At 41.8% G+C, this 18,209-nt stretch overlaps 1 protein-coding gene across 2 annotated transcripts; it reads left to right on the forward strand.

Annotated features, from left to right (window-relative positions):
• Positions 1-648: 648 nt before the first annotated feature.
• On the forward strand, positions 649-16,960 carry CRK (CRK proto-oncogene, adaptor protein). Of its 2 annotated transcripts, none has more exons than XM_061470050.1 (3): positions 649-988; positions 8,100-8,635; positions 13,619-16,960. In XM_061470050.1, exons 1-3 carry the CDS (start codon positions 745-747, stop codon positions 13,754-13,756), a joined length of 918 nt encoding a protein of 305 aa, XP_061326034.1. In that variant the 5' UTR covers positions 649-744; the 3' UTR covers positions 13,757-16,960. The 2 variants fall into 2 exon arrangements, with proteins under 2 accessions (XP_061326034.1, XP_061326035.1); XM_061470051.1 differs by having other exon boundaries at positions 8,100-8,465; positions 13,619-13,757.
• Positions 16,961-18,209: the final 1,249 nt, after the last annotated feature.

Consider the following 18,209-nt stretch of genomic DNA (forward strand, 5'->3'; position numbering starts at 1 on the left):
CTTGAAGTCTGGGAACAACTGCACAGAATGAAGGTCTTTTCTTGCCGCTGCGATTTAATATTCCTGATATCCTGGCTTCACATAAACCACCGCAACAAGACACAGGAGCTGGGAAGCCACCAGGCAATGGTGACTCTCAGGGCGCTACTCTGCCCTCCTAACGGGATATACCACACGCAAAGACGAATGCTGCCCCTCCTCACGGCAGCCCGATGTGGGATATACCACACGCAAAGACGAATGCTCCCGTTCCTCACGGCAGCCCGATGTAGGATATACCACACGCAAAGACGAATGCTGCCCCTCCTCACGGCAGCCCGATGTGGGATATACCACACGCAAAGACGAATGTTGCCGCTCCTCACGGCAGCCCGATGTGGGATATACCACACGCAAAGACGAATGCTGCCGCTCCTCACGGCAGCCCGATGTGGGATATACCACAGCAAAGACGAATGCTGCCCCTCCTCACGGCAGCCCGATGTGAGCGCACCGCGGGGATAAACCAGCCCGGTACCTCACGGCTCCTCCTTCCCGCCTCTTCCCCGCTGCTCACCGCGCATGCGCCACTCTCCACGCACACGCACCGTGGCGCGCGAGGCGATGACGCCACGCGTCTCCCGTGTGCGCTCACATCCGGTAGGTGAGGTCAGGGCGGTGTCCGCCATTTTGGGTGGCGGGGCTGGGCGCGGAGTGGGGCACCGGCGGCCCGCGGGCGGCGGCGGCGGTGGGGGGGGGTGCCCCATGGCCGGGCAGTTCGACTCCGAGGACCGGGCGAGCTGGTACTGGGGGCGGCTGAGCAGGGCCGAGGCGGTGACGCTGCTGCAGGGGCAGCGCCACGGGACCTTCCTGGTGCGCGACTCCGGCACCATCCCCGGTGACTTCGTGCTCTCGGTGTCCGAAAGCTCCCGCGTCTCGCACTACATCGTCAACAGCCTGGGGCCGGCGGGAGGCCGGCGTGCCGGCGGAGAGGGCCCCGGGGCCCCGGGTGAGTGACCCCCACCGAGGGCTGGCGGTGCCCGGTGTGCGGCGGTGCGAGTTGCGGAGCTCTTTGTGGTGGAATGAAGTGGAGGTGTGCTGCTGGGGCTCCTGACCCAGCTGAGCCGGCTGCCTGCACCTGCCTGCCGGGCACCTCGTGCTGAGGTGTTCGCTGGAGCTGAACGCTTGTTGCAGCCGTCCTGAATGGGTTCTACAGCCGTAGAGCTCAGCCGTTCTTTCGCTTTCATAAAGCGGTTACTTACAGTCCACAGATCTTGGGTCGCTTCAGCTAGGGTACGGTTCGGTGGAGGTGTCACCTAAATGCCTGGATTCTGACTAGTTTTGTATTAGCAGGGAGTGAGGCTAAACTTCAAGTAATGAGTCAAAGTATTAAGTAGTGGGAACTCTTAAGGAATATAAGTCCGATGTGAAGTTAAGAGGGGGAGTTCCCCCCTGTGTCTTAAAAGGGAATGTTTGATGTTATTCCTCAACCTAACATCTGACAACGATGTGTTTAAGTGTAGTGCTTATAGAGCAGAAGATACTGATTGTGCCAGAGGGAGAGCTACTATGAGAAGCAGGATTTCTACCCGTAAAAGTGCAAGTGAATGAACAAGAGTCCCCAGCACCGTCCTCGGCTGTGTGAGAATGTGTAATACAAAGGCAGTGGCCTGACTGAAGTTATAGTGGAACTGCTCAAGTTTGGGTATTAACGCTTGCAGAATGATGTGGGTGTGTTGCTAGCATCTCAGAGAGGAACCAGCACATGATTGGGGAGTGCAGTAAACCTGTGTAACAAGAGATCTGCTGAGCTTCTTTGGCAGCGTGTGAATTGTTCTTTCCGGTGTAGCTCTGGTTGGAATAAGAGACCTGTATTGGGAAGATGCAACAGTACTTGTTGTGGGAAGGATTCTTCAGCCTCTGCACAAGCTGTAGTTAAGAAGGAGATAATCTAAGCCAAACAAAACTGTTGGCAATAGGTCTGCATGGTTACGCGGTAATTTCCTCTGCCGAGGGGAACATTTCCTATTGGCAAATTTGGGAAAGCCCGAAATCATCGTGTTTGTCCCAGGAACTTGTGACAGAGTGCACCCAAGGCACGAAAAGCTCCACAAGGTAGAAATTAAAGGTGGCTGAATTCACTTGGAAGTGGAAGTCATTACTGCTGCGGGTAGTAAAATGGTTTGCCACAAGATGTGGTGGAGTGTTCACGGGTTTGTGTCTGAGAGGACAGAGGTTTATGTATTGTTGTTGCCATGCATGACTGGTGTTACACAGAGCAGAATAAGTTACCAGGGTGGCTTGTTCTGGAATCCAGCCCAAGAGGATTTTAAAGACAGTAGCGATGACCAACACTGGAGGATGTGCGTCTGTCACTTCTGGGCAGTTGTTTTCCATCTCTGGAAAACCGGTGTTTTCCATGCTCCTGGGGTATCACCTTAGTACCATACCCATCCTCACTTTTAATTGTGTTACATTCTTAAGCTCAGCAATGCTTGTGGCATTCCACGGGCTGGTTTATGCTAAGGGTGTTAAAACGTTTTGGTGGTGGTTTTAAAAATCCCTAAAAATACCCCTTAGCTAATTCTCTTCTGGTTTAGATGTTTACCCATTTTAGAAGAGTGGCTGCTATTGGAGCCGTGTAAGCTATTGGCACAATAGGCTTAATAGATGTTAAACAGTATAATTATGCTTTAGTTGGTCTCTTTTGATTTCCCCTGGATGTGCTGAGGACAGGTGATGCATCACTCCTGCACCACAGATAGTGCAGTGCTGAGATTTTAGTAGCTCCAAATAAAGCACGTGTCCATGCATTGCTCTCTTTTCACACTCAAACCAAAGAAGGTTCTGGGGTGTCTGTGTATTAAATTAAACTTCAAGTGTAATTAAGATTTTCTTCCAGGAGAATCTTTACTGTGTTAATTGTATAGTTAATGGTAGAGGTTTTTTAGCAATTGGTTCTCACTGGGAAAGCTGAATATGCCAGATCAGGTTTTTTAGGTTGGTTTTCGTTTGTCTCAGTATGTGTGTGTGCAGTTCATGACTGCTTTAACACTGCTCTGTGCAGAATGAATGAGATGAGAAGCTTTGGCTTCCCTAATGTAAGAGGAAGCCAAAAAACCCTGTGATGCTTTCATCCATTTCCAGAGTATAAAATAAACTTGGTAAGTTTTTCTTAATTCACCTTTTGCTTGGTATGCTGCAGTTTATAACTTCTCACAGGTGATTTTTCAGCATGAGGAATAAAGAATTTAACAGAACTTCTCAAAACAGCTGCGTCTTCCTGAGATGTTTTTAAGGTCATTCAAAGAAAACAGGATAAATCACTGGATTATGGGAAAGCAAAACACTGTTTCCAATGGAAATTAACAACTGAATCAGAGCTGGCTATCATTTGTGCTGAAATATCACAGTAGCAAACAGGACAAAGTACTCCATGCAGGCATTAGTATGGCCACGGACAATAGAGGAAACATCGAAATGCATCATATGTTTGCAATTTGACATGCGAGTCCAGGGGAAAAATGTATGATATGCACTAAACCAAAATGCCTAAAATATCTACAGAAAGATATGATTTCTGTTGAAAGTACAATGTAATAAAGCCAGAAACCTTGTAGTGTTGTAAAATTTGTCTCTAAAGCAGGAAGTTATGACAGATACAATGTAGAAGGTGGTGTTTTCAGTAAGTTTGCGTGGTAAGAACATGCTGTTTGACTTGCATTTCTAAATCACTTCCATTGTGACTGTACTTCCTGGAATCATATATTTACATAATGATATCCATACTCAGCTCTGTAGGCAGTGTCTTTAGATATGTGTGAGCAGAATAATCTAATTCTGGTACTTGGGAGGTTTTGAGGGTTGTTTTTTGCTATTTGCTGTTATTTGTGGGGGGTTAATTTTATTTTTTACATTAAGTTCTTAAAATGTGAACTGTTGGAAGCTTGGAAAGTGTATACATAGGCATCTACTTTAATCCTCTGATTATCTGCAGAAATGACAATATAACTCCTGTAAGAACATTCTCCTGCTGTGCTTAGAGCTCTTCTCAGGAACAGAGAATGGGGTTTTACTGGTTGTATAGGGTGTTCATGGGTACTTACTTGTTTTAGTCAGGCTTGAGTAGGGAGGTGCTTGAGAACAGGGAAGAAGGTGTCCCTATAGGGGTGGGGAAACACACAGGCTGGAATGTGATGCCTTCAAGCAGGGCTCCCAAATGCTCCAGGAGGAAACTGGCTTACATCACTGAGATGTCTTGCTTTGAAATGAGAGCCTCCTGTCTCAGTACCCAGCAAGATAAGAACAGCTTTTCTTGCCCAAACATACTTTATAAGTTGGGGAAAAGGGTGCACTCTTATAGACTAGATCTAGATACAGAAATGAAAGTCTCTTTCTGGGAGGTCTTCCCTGCACTGAAGAGGAAAGCTTGCTGAAGTTTAGGATTAAAGAGTAAACTGCCCCATGGTACTAACACAACCGGAGTGAAGAGAGAAATATAAAACCCTGAGATGTCTGAGAAAGTGAGACGTTACTCTGTGGTTACACCTGCCCACACTCTCAGAATGTGAATGTTAGGTGGTTTATACCTCTGCTTCCCCAGTATCTGTCCACTATTTAAAACGTACATAAGCAGTCTTTTCCAGACTGACATGAAGCCAAGACAGGGTGAAAGTGTTTTGTCAGGAAGGAATGTGCATCATAAACAGAGAACTGACAGGGTCCAGATTTGAAACTTTCATTCTGGGACACTTTGGATTTTAACTCTTTCCTGACCTTCCTGAGAGCAGAGGTTTCAGTGGCTCTTCTGACATGCTGGAATGGGTGGAATTGGGTTAAGTCACAGTGCTGGTGGAACTAGGATGGAATAAGTAAGAAAGGTGATACTCAGCCCTTTGTGCTTCTCATTTAAAGGAGTCATCTTACGAGCTGAGTGGTAGAAAGAAGCTGAGGTGCAAGCTGTGAATAGCTGTTCTTCCTTTGGATGTGCAGAGCTGGGAGAAAGGAGAGTTATTCCTCCTACTCTAATGGTTGTCCAGCTTTAACAGGAAGTGACTAAAGCTCCTCCAGTAGCCAGGCTTACCTTTACACGCCTTCTGTTCTTCCTGAGAGCCCTCAGAAGATGCAATGGGCTGCTCAATACTTGTGCTTCAGGAGTACCAGAATCATGAAGTGAAACAGCTCTGGCTCTCCAAAACCCATTTCCTTTTCTGCTGTAACCTTTTCTTGTGGTACATCTTGCCTTAATTTTTCCATTGGTCTACAGGTATGAGAAGTGTTGCAGCTCAAACAAGAAGCTGAAGAATTCCTCTGAGCCTGAAATCTGTTAATCTTTGAGTTTCATTAATGACAAACTTGGAAGCCCATAGTGAATAGAATTATTTCCTCACTACACAAGTGAGCATCATTCAGTTCATTTCCTTGTAGCCAAACAAGAGTATACACAAAAGACTTAAAGAGATGGGAAGCTTACCACTTGCTTGGTGAGGTGTAGTCGTGTTTTATTTCCAACCTGTGTTTTCTTTTCCTAACTGTGAGTTTCAACCATTTTTGTCCTTTTATGCCTGTTTTAGCTGAATTTAGAAGCCACCTATTTAAATTCTCCAGGCAGTGACCAGGTTGCTGCCTTTATATTCCCTGATTTGGATTAAACTTGTAGATTTTTTTGTTGTGAAGAGGTTTGTTTGGAAGATCTCTGTTATCTCACTCCTATCCAGTTGTGTGAAATGTCTTTTAGAATGTGATTTTTCCGGGATACAGTACACTGATCTCGGTCACTCGTTCCGCACACATAAACTTCAGTGGATTTTCCTTTTGGAGTCCAACTTCAGATTTATTCAGGTACTTTTGGCAGCTATTTCAGGCAGTTATGCATTAATTCAAGAGGGTGAACCTGCTAAAGAGAAAAAGGAGGGAGGAGAGAAAGACATCCCAAAAGCCCCTTGTTCATCATAGTGATGACTTTGGTGCTGACAAGGCTGATGAATGTTACTGAATTGCTCATTTCCTGTGAGTTTTAAAGAGACTTCTGTGTGTACTTTGCTGGTGGCTGAAGATCTCAGCCTTCTGAGTCAGTTTGTAGCAGGTTTTACAGAGGTGAATTAGAGTTTCAGGCTGTAGATTTCTGTCACGTGTAAGTTCTGTGTCCACAAAATTACCTGAGATTCAGTCTTCTCCTTATAAGAAGACTCCTTCAGGACTTGTGGTCCTCCTAAAGTTCCCTTGACTTCTTCTTTTGACATAAGTGTCTACACAAGCCTTGAGCCTTAAAGTTTGTCTTCTAAAATAGCAACAGATGTATGCTAATGTTTGTCACCAAGTTTGTTCTGAAACTTGATGTCTGTACCACTTGTTACAAAGCACAGTTTCCTGCTTCCGATACTAGCGGAAGCACAGCATTCCCAGATCATATTATATGCTTATGCAGTGCACATAAGCTGTAGTGAAGCGGTGTCAGGATGCTGCCTGTCCAGCCAGAAGTCACCTCCTGTGAGACCACAGAGCTAAGAACTGCCTCTGAGGTGAAATTCCAGAGTTCTTGCTAAGTCTGGAGCTGTAAGTTACATCCCATCAACAAAACTTGAGGGGGAGTTTGCATCTTTTCAGCATGACACTTTGGGAGAATAAGGTGGAATCTTCCTTCTCTTTCTACACTGGGTTCATATTTCTTACTGATACTTCCATTGACTTCCTTATCTCTTGTGATGCCAGTTTGTGTTTTGGGTTTTTTATTTTTTGAGGGAATTGCTTCTGGGTTTTGGCTCATTGCATTTGTGCTCATTTCTTTTGCAAGGCTTTCAGGGCAGTTAATGCATGCAAATGGGCATTTTCCAATGACTTAGTTCTGCTGCTTTGAATTCCCTGAAACCAACTTCACTAATGTGCATGTTCCTTCAGGATACTTCAAAACTTATTTATCGGGTGTATGTCTATGTTGGTCGTATTGAATTTGCCCCTTTCTCTGTTAGAACCCCTTTTTAGTCTCTTGCACTGTTGGCTTTCCATGCTGACAGTGCTACTTTGAAGGGGGTTTTGGATCAGTGACAGCTTGAAGAATTCTGCTAGCTTTGTACTCAAGAGCTCAGTCTCGGAACTGTTAGATATTCCCTGCAGAGAACCAGACTTGCAAAGTAAGCATCTCTTTCTTCCTAAGAGTTACTCATTAAAGCATCAATCTTTCTCCTGCACTACCCTCCCCCAGCCTTCCACAATCCTTCCCATAACTGATTACAGTTTATAGGGCTTGTGGAAATAGAACATCATGTGTATGGTTTTTCCCCAGCCAAGGCTGAAGAACATAAAACAGGGAAAAAAGTGCAGCACACAGATTGAAAACTAATGGATATCTGCACTTTGATACTTCTAATGACTTGAATGTGAACATCGTCTGTGTTTTAATGGATTTGAGGTTGAGATTTATAGCTTAGGCTCCGTCTGACAAAGAAACTACAAGACTTGAGATTAAAAGACTAAATTATACCTGTTATAAAAACATACATTGTTGCTTTGCATTGCATCAAATAGACATAATGTTCTTTAATGGTACCTTTTATCAAAAAGAAACTCATTTGCTTAGTCGAGTAAGTTGTTCACTGCTGTGCAAAGCAGTTTTCCGTGCCTTTAACCCAAGATCCATTACAGCAGGTAAATAACCATTATTGCGACGTGTCCTTTTGAAGTAACTTTCAAAACCCCAAATTCCTTGAAATTGCACCAAAATTTCATTTGCTTCCTGATTTATAGTATAAAACAGGAAAAAGGGAATTGTCTGTTGCTGAATGTACAGGCTCCTGAGAAACTCAAATGTACCAAACGTTTATATCTGTTGGGTCCATGTAACATTCAAGGAAATGGGGTATTTTTATCCTCATTTGGGATGTTTGGCAGTGCCAAACAACTTCTTTAACAAAACTTTTACAAATAAAATTCTATCCTCACAATCGTGATAGTGCTGTCTCCGATTAGAAATACACAGAAGAGCTGAGTAGGGTAAATGTTGATCTAAAGATGACCAAATTCACTATCGAGTGATGTATCTGTAAATATAATTGTCTTCCCAACTGTTTTACTTGGTTTTAACTGCTGTATGCTCTCTTTGACATGTTACCTTCTTCTTTCAGGGTTGAATCCCAGCCGATTTCGAATAGGTGACCAAGAGTTTGATTCTTTGCCATCTTTACTGGAATTCTACAAAATACACTATTTGGACACTACAACCTTGATAGAACCAGTTTCCCGATCCAGGCAGAATAGTGGTGTTATCCTCAGGCAGGAGGAAGCTGAATATGTGCGAGCTCTCTTTGACTTTAATGGAAATGATGAAGAAGATCTTCCATTTAAGAAAGGAGACATACTGAAAATCCGGGATAAACCTGAAGAGCAATGGTGGAATGCAGAAGACAGCGAAGGGAAGAGGGGAATGATACCTGTTCCTTACGTCGAGAAGTATAGACCTTCCTCTGCTTCACTATCTGCTCCGATTGGAGGTAACCAGGATAGTTCCCACCCACAACCACTGGGTGGGCCGGAGCCAGGGCCCTATGCCCAGCCCTGCATCAACGCTCCGCTCCCTAACCTTCAGAATGGCCCTATTTATGCCCGGGTTATCCAGAAGCGAGTCCCTAATGCCTACGACAAGACAGCCTTGGCTTTGGAGGTACATAATGGGCAAAACTTAGAAAGAAGAGATCTGTTCAAGGGATTTCCCTTTCAATCACGTTCTAGTTTTGTAGGAATAAGAAAGGGAAAAGCATTGTAATACTGGTTTTACATCATGATTAATAAGTTATGGATAAAAGCTTTTTTTTTGAATGAATAAGTGACTAAAGTCACTTGTAGACTAGAGTTTGATTGTTGTAGCATGTTCAGGTTACTGTGTCTTTTGTCAAACATCACTAACATAAGTGTTTCCCCATCCATGTTTTCACTTCTGAAGTCTTTATTTTAGGGGGGAGGGAGAGGGAGCCGTTCGTAAGTTGTGTGTCTGAACCTGTGTTCACTGTCTCTTGCTTCACCCCGAGCTTTAAAAGGTATGCTGGGTTGTTTCTTAGCTTTCCCCCCCCTAATCTGTCAGCAGTTCAAAAGCAATCACTGGAAACATTGAGAGTCACTTGAACATTACACAGACTGAGAGGATGATGATCATGCATTGGTTTCTAATTGGTGAAGCAGGATCACATATTGTAGTTCATTAGGGAGGTCTCCTGTAAAGCAGTGATTGATGGAATATGATTTGTAATAAAGCAGTGATTGATGGAGTAAGATTTGTAATAAAACAGTGAGTTTCCCTAAGGTTGATTCACTTCCTGATACAATCAGTTACTTGACCATGCCCCTTTTTATTGCTTTCTTCTTAAAAGGAGACTAGATGCTCTATCTCTGCACATCAAATAGCTACCCCCCAAATTATAGTTGAGGAAATTGAGACTTAAGGTATTCTCAGTGGCAGACCTTTCCCTTAGGATGATATGTAAATTGATTCTTTTAATCTGGGCTTTCTTTGAGCTAAAGGCTCTGGAATTTCCTGATACCTAATTGACTTCCTGTTTATATAACATTTTAAGTACTTGGGAAAAAACAGTTTCTGTGCTGAGTCAGAGCATCTCCTCTTCACTCTCAAATACTTCATTTAATTGTGTGGAGCACAGAAGGCACTTCAGTGATGTGGCAACTGGAGGTCTGTGTCTTTAGTACAGAATTTGCACATGCAGCACATTCTACAGACCTGATGATGTACAACCTGGGAGGTGAGAAATACCCTCATTGTAGATAAAATTTGTCTAGGGAAGCAGTGTAAATATACCCTGAGGTACTATTATATCTGTGAATTGAGATTGACAGGATACAGAGTGTAAATTTGGGGGTTGAGAAGCATGTCTAGAAATTCATGCCAACTCACCAGGTTTTGGGGAATGTGGAGATTTTTGACCTTCAGGCTTTATATAGCCTAAACCACCTTCTTTTTCCCTTTTTCTCACTCTCTCCCGCCAGCCACCTCCTGGAGCCTGGAAATATTCCTGCAATTACCAGATGTTAGATTTTCTTTGAGCTGCGTTGTTTGTCAAAACCTTTTGGGTTTCTTTCGGGCTTTTATTTAGCAGTGTACTAGCAGTGTTCTCTTAAGCTTAACTTTACATTTTATTTCACTTAAAGTGGATCCCCACAACACTGCCCAACTGCCCAGTTTGGTAGCGTGAAGTGGGATAGAGTGAGAAAATGGATAATGCAGGCCATTGTGAGCAACTTTGAGTGAAAGCAAAATCCTTTCCACACTGAAGAACAGCTTGTGATTGCCACAGCTGACCTTATGTTAGTTCAGTCCTCTCCACTACAGCCCACATGACCTGTCAAGTATGCTGTGCTTTAGTGTCCTGGGTTTGGCTGAGGTGGAGTTAATTTTCTTCCTAGTAAGTGGTGCAGTGCTGTGTTTTGGCTTTAGTCTGAGAATATTGTTGATAACACACCAATAGTTTAGTTGTTGCTCAGCAGAGCTTAACCTAATCAAGGACTTCTCAGTTTCTTATGCCCTGCCAGAGACAGGACACCTGACCTGAACTAGCCAGAGGGATATTCCATACCATGGAATGTCAGACTCGGTATAGGAACTGGAAGAGAGTTGGCTGGAAGGGGCAGATCAGGCATCAAGGATGCGCTGTGCATTTGTTAGCAGGTGGTGAGCAACCGTGCATCACTTGTTCATTCCTTTCTCTCGTATTATTACTATTATTATTATTTATTATTATTGTTATTTCTCTACCTTTTTATTAGACTAGGGGTCTTTGTAGTTCTTGTTGACTTACTTAAATACTTCACAGTTGACATGTTGAACCTCTTGGTTAGAACGCTATATTCCTGTCTTGCTATAGCTCTAGATTTAAGAAGAGTAATAACAGTGGTGGTTCTTTATTCTGTATGTAATATTGCATTATATAAAGTGTGAGCCATTTGTCACTGCTTCTCATAGGCTTCCCCAGCTTCTTTGCAGCTTTTATCATTTCAAATCACAATGTTACCAAGTTGCTTTCAATGTCTGTACAGGACAAACAGCAATACACACTTCACTCTCTGCAAGTTTCTCTTCATCTTGTTTATCGAAGTACTGTTTCTTGTTGTCTCCTTTTTCCCCATTTCCTTTCACTTCATTGTGTTCCTTCTCTGTTTAGAGATCTCTTCTTAGATAGCTTAGTAGAAAGCATTATGTGACTCTTATCAGTCCATTTTTGCCCAGACCTCTTTAATAACTATAGAAAGTGGGATTCTTTCCAAATTAAAACTCTTATCATTAAATCTGGCACTGTGAATGGGTGGGGGTGGATCACACTGTTGCTCTTAGGAAAATACATCCTTAATATCAAACATTTTTTGGTCCAGACTGCAAGCAGAATACCTGGCCTCTTGTTTTTAACCTGACTTGGTTTTAAAGAACGAGGTTTTAAGGAAGGAGGGTCACATGTTTTAATAAGGGCTGTGCTGTGTTACGGAAAAAGATTCAGCAGGAGATAACTTTGCTTATATCTGGACCTGTTCAGGGAGTTGTCAGTCTATATTAATTAAAAGATAGGAGGAAATGAGATCAATCCATTGTTTTTCTTTGTAACAGTAGCAGACCTCTGCCATCTTGACCTTGGAATAAAACCACAGCATTTAGAAGTCTTCACATGAACCTTTAGTTTTGCTTTGAAGCATATGGGATATATTTAGTTTTAAAACTTCTAATGAAGACTTGAGACAGATCCGGCCTTTTAGCGGGAGGAACATTATTCCCAAGGTGCTGTGCTTGGTGGGATGATAGACAAATGATACCATAAATCAACCTTAAAAGTGAAAAGAATTCAGAGAGAACATCCACTTCTGGTCTAAATGCTTTAAAGCTTTCCTTCCTAGTGGCTTGTAGGTTATATACTTTTCTGTTGGAGGCTGATACATAGATTATATCCAGGTCTGAAGCGATTCACAGTTATCTAGGATAGTGTTCTGGTGATGGTTGTGATTAGGAAAGGAGATTTTCTTCCTTCTAGTATTGTCACAATTAATCTTCCCCTTGTTAAATTATAGCTGATGTATCGGTACGGTCAACTGAGGTTGGTGTAATCCCCCAGTGATTATATGCAGTAGGAAAACTATCCATCCTACTTGATTGAACTCCTCGAGAGCAAAACCAAGTGTTCAGTAGTTCACAAAGGCTTCCTTTTGCCTGTAGCAAATAAATAAGAGGATTTTCTTCAAAACATGATTCATTAAAATGTCTCTACTAATGGCTACAAAAGGAAAAACTGGAGTCCCAGGCGTGCCTCTCATTACCAGAGAAGTAACCATCAGAGGTATGGGAAGCTTATTTAAATGTCCATGGAGTGGTTTGAATTTATGAGCTGTTAAAAGCTGTTCTGGCAAAAGATTGCAAGTGATTAAAACGCTTAAAATTAATGGATATTTGTAACATCTTAAATTGCTTTCCTTGTCCTTCATTCACTGTCTGGCAAGTGAGAATAGTGAGATTCTCTTTTGGATGAATTTGGAAGGCAGTGATGAGCATCTGTGTAAACTAGTAATTGTATATTCAGTGAATTTCTGGATGAAATGTGGTAATACTAGCTTGTGGCTGTGCCTGGAGAGTTTATTTACAGTATTAGTGAAAGAAAATAGAGTGTATCTGTCCCAAAAGCATTTTCCATCTGTGACCTGGGAAGAGTTCTGAAAACTGCTGTATGTTACTTGTAACTAGGATTACTCATAGAATTCAACAGAGGAGTAGAAATGGGCAGACAGCTTTTCAGTGTTGCACTTAACACCTCTCCAGTGACAGTCTTTACAATGTAAATTGTGCTGTCTTAGGTTGTGTAAGTGCTCCTTAATTAAAGTATCCTTTAAGATTAAACAGTTTTAGGGACTGATTAGACCTAGACTTGCAGCCCTGACCTGAACTACCTGACTGCACAGCCTTGGGAAAGGGACTGCTGTACAGTTCTCCACCTTTGTCAGAGGGAGACGGTATCTTTAGAACTGGTTATGTGAATATAGGTTGGAGATGAGAATATGAGATACATTGCTGTGCTTATGTTTAGTGTGGTACATGAGAACTGGACACTTTTAAACTACAGCATATTGTTCCATCAGTCCATAGTAACCATTCTTTTTGTTTTTCTAGCCAAACAATTCAGGTGTAAGAGGGAAAGGGTAATTGTCTTTACCCATGGTATAGTAATAATCTGTGGCTGGATTATATCTATCTATCTATCTATCCATCCATCTTCCACTTATCCAGATCTTTTCCAATACAACCTGAAAAGCATTTAGTGGGATTTCCAAATTAAGGAGCTGTTTAGCTTGCAGATTACCCCTGCTGACATTCTGTCCCGTCATGAGGTGGTGGATGGAGCACAGAGTGCAAACGTCTGTCCATTCAGTGCCATGCATTTATTGTGATGGTGCTCTGGCAGGTTGGCACTGAATTACAGGCTCTTTGATTTAGGTAGTGCTCACCTAATCTAGGTACACTGCTTTCTCTCTCTGCTTTCTTCAGGAGTGAATAACATCGGGTGTAGGCTGTAACATGGTCAAGACTAAAACTACTTTTTATAGAAGTATATTTGGTCCACTTGGGTTTTATAATTGTAACACATCCTTATTTCCTACCCTGCAGGTCGGTGAGCTGGTAAAGGTCACAAAGATTAACGTGAGTGGTCAGTGGGAAGGAGAGTGTAACGGCAGACGTGGCCACTTTCCATTCACACATGTCCGCTTGCTGGATCAACAGAATCCCGACGAGGACTTCAGCTGAGTGTGGCTCAACAGTTGCGATTCCAGATGGGAACAATCTCAACTCGTTTTTATTGCAGATGCCATCAAGACTATGTTCCGACAGATGTTGAAAGCGGTATCGCTTGTCTAAGCATTCTGATAACCCGCAAACCCCTGGGACTGAACACCACCATTCCTTAATCAAGGGTCATGTAATTCAGGGTACGACAGTAGATAACTCGTGTGTCAAGTGGCAGAACTAGTACATGATTATAGGTTGTAATGCCTGCTTCTGTCCATGTGCACAGCAGACTGGACCTTGCCAGCAGCAGCAGTTGGAGAAGGCAGTAATGTAGATGTTAAGGTAACATTTATAGCTCTCTCCGGTCCTATTGCTTATGTTGCTTCTTCCTCAGGCAATGAACATCAACCTTAGACAATTCAATATATAGATAGAAATGTCACAAATTTATCCTGGAGCTTTCTCCATATTGTTGTTTTTTTTCCATCCTGAATCCTCTGTCCTGGAAAGGCTGTGGAGTACTTTGCGTGGTCAGTTACCTGTGCGCAGTACAGATCCACATAGAGCCCGTTGAGGACAGGCTTATGATTTATTGATGCTCACCATTTTAATGGTAAATGACAGATCAAATCAACCTTGGAATTCTAGAAGCTTGTGGACACTAGATTGATTCCTTCAGTACTGTTGATGCTTCAAACGTAGCAGCTGATTTTAAATTAAATTTTTCTATTAACACACCAGTATCTCTTTTTATCCACAAATATAAAGCTTATGGAAGTGTGAACATCCATATCAGTGCTGAAACATATGTGCGTAGCACTTTAATGCATAGCTTTAAAGCAGTGTTTGAGTCACTAAATATACTAAAACATTGACACTGCTTTCCAGTAATACTGAATTATATAGGGCCAGTTTAATTTTTCTGGAGTTCTTCAATAACTCCTCTTGTACAATACTCTTACAGTACAGATCAGTGTCAAACATGGTGAACTGACAAACCAAATATTAGCTTTTATTTTAAAGTTACTCTGGGGACTCCTCTGGTTTAATTCCCATCTGTAAAATATTTGATAGTGAATTCACAAGGATTTTATTTTTAATAAACTAATGGAAAATACTTGTGTGCTTCTGGATTGATTCTCAAAAGGCAGAATAGAGTAACTATGGCTTCCTAGCTCGTAAGGAGAATCAGTGCATTGAATAGGTGGTATTATGCACTGCTTGGTTTTGGTTTTTAGTCTGTTCTTCTAATTATCTGGTTTTCTCTAACATAAATCAGAATGGATTCAGTAAGTTTTGTAAACTGAAATGAAACACTGAAGTAACTCCCCCTTGCCTGTACCCTGGATTGTTTTCCAAGCACAGCACTCTAGTGACCAAACTTAAGCAAACAGATTTTGTAACTTTGCCTACAGTGTAATTCATACACAACAGTTTTTCTGAATAGTAGCAAACTGAAAATGTTCTTTGGGTTGATAGAAGCCATGTGCTAGAACAGCTCATTGGTTGTGTAAATGCTGCAAGGGCTGGTTCGCGTGGCAAAGGCTATTGCTGCAAGGCACCGACCCGGACAACAGAATCCTGGTAACACTTTACCTCAGAACTGTAACATGCTGGAAATCATAATATTTCTGTTCTATTTAAGTACTAGTTGTTTTACTTCAAAACTAATCCATCAGCAAGCCTGACTAATTTTCAGGTAATGGGCACTCATTAATCTGTAGCCTAACACCAGTGTTCATCGTGCTTTTCCATCACCAATCTCATAAGCACTACTGAAGATGATGAGAAAACTGACAGTGGTGGCAGAACAGTAACAGAGAATTGCAGTACTACTAGTCCAGCTCGGGGTGCTCTTCTGGTTAGAGCGATCTGCCAGTGATTGTGGGATCTCTTCTAGCTTAGGACAAGATTTACTTTGAGGAAAAGAACTGAGAAACTAACTTTAGGTCCTGTAACACATTGGTTTTGTTAAGGCTAATTTGTATATTTCCTCTCACCTGGATATTTACTAGGACTATGTGTTTTTTCAATAGCTGCATTCTATATAACAAACTTAATTCCGAGTTTACCAGTTGCCCATTTAGGCTTAGGTTGCAAAAGAAACATAATGAACTGTGTGTTCTTACAGTAACACGGTTTGTTCTGAAGTACTTTTTCCAGTTGCAGGTCATGAAAGTCCAGATGTTTGAACCTTTCCAATCACAATTATTTTAAGATACCAAAAGAACATTTTTCACCTGGTTTTATTATGCAAATCTTGCCTTTTTAATACGAAAGATGCAAATTGAATCAAGTAGCAAATACCCTGCAATCTTTGTAGATGTGGTTTTGTCAAGACTGTATAAATGGCGAATATTTGTACACTTGGAAAGATTTAATAAAAGCAACTAGAGGAGTCTTAATAGCTGCTGTTGTACTAGAATCTGAAGATCTTGTCAAGCAGCTTCTTAGGCAACTGATACGTTAATGCAACTGTTTTTCACCATTCAGTTCTAAGCCGAAATGTGATTTTGTTTCATAGATGATAGAAATGAGTATGTTTGCTTTCAGACGAGATAGACATTTCAGCTTCTCAAAGCTCTTAAAGGAAAATAGGTAGAACCTATGTTCATGAACATGTAGATGAAATCCTTTTGTGGCCTTTGTTTAATCCTCTTCTGTTTGTTCCCTCCCTCCTCCCGGATGTGTGCAAAAAAAAATCATTGCTAAGAATGTTGGTCACAATCTTTTGTCTCTCCTTGGCTGTGGTTTTGGTCTCTTGTGCATAGGCAGGTGTTAGAACTAGAATAATCATTTCTAGAAATACACCGTGAAAGCAGAATGCTCAATTACACTGTGTTCTCCTGGTGCATTTACACATGATATCACACTAAAAAAGTACAACTGGCTGCTATGGTTTTTTAATCTCTCTTTCATTTTGGTAAACCCCAGCCTTTTTACTAATATTTGCCCTGGTTAAATCTTGTTAATCTGTTTGAATTGTATTTGTTAATAATGCAAATATTTCTAATCATCTTAAAACACTTCATTTTTTTTGTGTTAATGGTTTTGGAGAAGGATTCTAACCAAACCAGTTTGAAGACAAATATGAACATGTGCCATTGTATTATAACACTATCCACTTTCTTGACAGTTAAAGTCTTTTTTTATTTTTTTTGTAGCATGTAATGTATATGTTCATAGTACGTGAAGTAAATAAAAGTATAGCCAAAACTTTGACTTGGTGTCATTCTCGATCAGCTCTCATTGGGACACTTGTATTGAAAATAGAGCAGTGAGTGTGGCATTTTGAATTGGCCATACTCATACGAAAACAACATAGATGTAAGTCAAACCAAGGTAACTAAAGTAACTCATAACTCAGTAAGAAAGCAGAAAAATAGAGGTTTTACAGTCAGGTAAAATCACCAATAAAACCAGGGTGACTTTCTGTTGCTTGAGTCAAGGGGGTGGGGGAAAAAGTGTATCTCACTGCAAAAGAGGGCTCATGAAGAACAGTAAGATGGGACTTTGTAGCTGTTAGTGTCACTTCTACCTCCACAGGTGTATCGGGAAAGAGTTTGGGGATTCTTTGGATACTGGGTGACAGTTTGGAAAAATAAAAAGCTGTTTAATCATTCCTAGAATTGTCAGTAAAAACATACATTAAGGTATACAAATTGATACCAGAAAGAATCTCGTACAGATGTGTAATAATGGGTCAGGATGACTTCTCTGTGAGGGTGGGATAGCACTACTTCAATGAAAAGCTCCAATGTGCAGTCTGCTGTCAAAGGAGGAAGCACCAAAACTGAGGACCAAAATGTCTATATCCCATGTGGGAGAACATTTGTAACGTGAACCTGCATTAGACCTACTTTTGCTATTGTAATCCTTAAAAACTGCAAGGGGACAGCGGCCTCTCGGCCACAAGGATAAGAATCTTGGTGGCAATACTGTATATAAAGCCAGTTTAATTTGGGGTGTATGCCAAAGCACAGCTCCAGCTCCACGCCAGTGGGTTCCTGTTAAATTTTCATGGGTAAAAGTGCTGCCTCCAGCTTTGCTCCAGTGTTCATACAACTTGGCTGCAGCAGAGCTGCAACCCAAGAGGGCCTTTTAATGAGATTCCCAGAGATAATTCAGTAGGAAGAGGTTCCATAGACCCTTCCACACTCCCCTCTGCTGCTTAACCTTGGCCTGGTATAAGTGTCTGTTGCTGCAACACATGGCTCGTGCAGAAACCTATTGCCCCTCCTTTCCCCCTCTTTCCAACAACTGTTTTCAATGCAGCAGTGGTAAAAGTTGAGGGTGCAAGGGACAAGCAGATTGCATCAGCAAATGATGCTGCATTCCCCTGCACTAGACTGTTTATTCCTTGTGATTGCCAAATCCCTGACCAACTTCCAAATACTTGCATGCCATCTGTAACAAGTGCATCCAAATATATTTAAGGTATTTAGACAATAGGTTATCATTTAGCAAGTGT

Source organism: Pezoporus flaviventris, unplaced genomic scaffold (genome assembly GCF_033815535.1).
Source record: "Pezoporus flaviventris isolate CSIRO_AGI_PZ_B2104156 unplaced genomic scaffold, CSIRO_AGI_Pfla_v1 ptg000063l, whole genome shotgun sequence".
NCBI classification, from domain to species: Eukaryota; Metazoa; Chordata; class Aves; order Psittaciformes; family Psittacidae; genus Pezoporus; species Pezoporus flaviventris.

Excerpts from the sequence above, each read along its gene's own strand:
- CRK (XM_061470050.1), top strand. The coding sequence starts at position 745 with ATGGCCGGGCAGTTCGACTCCGAGGACCGGGCGAGCTGGTACTGGGGG. Across the intron at positions 989-8,099 it reads AGAGGGCCCCGGGGCCCCGG|GGTTGAATCCCAGCCGATTT; the intron begins GTGAGTGACCCC and ends TTCTTCTTTCAG. Across the intron at positions 8,636-13,618 it reads AGACAGCCTTGGCTTTGGAG|GTCGGTGAGCTGGTAAAGGT; the intron begins GTACATAATGGG and ends CCTACCCTGCAG.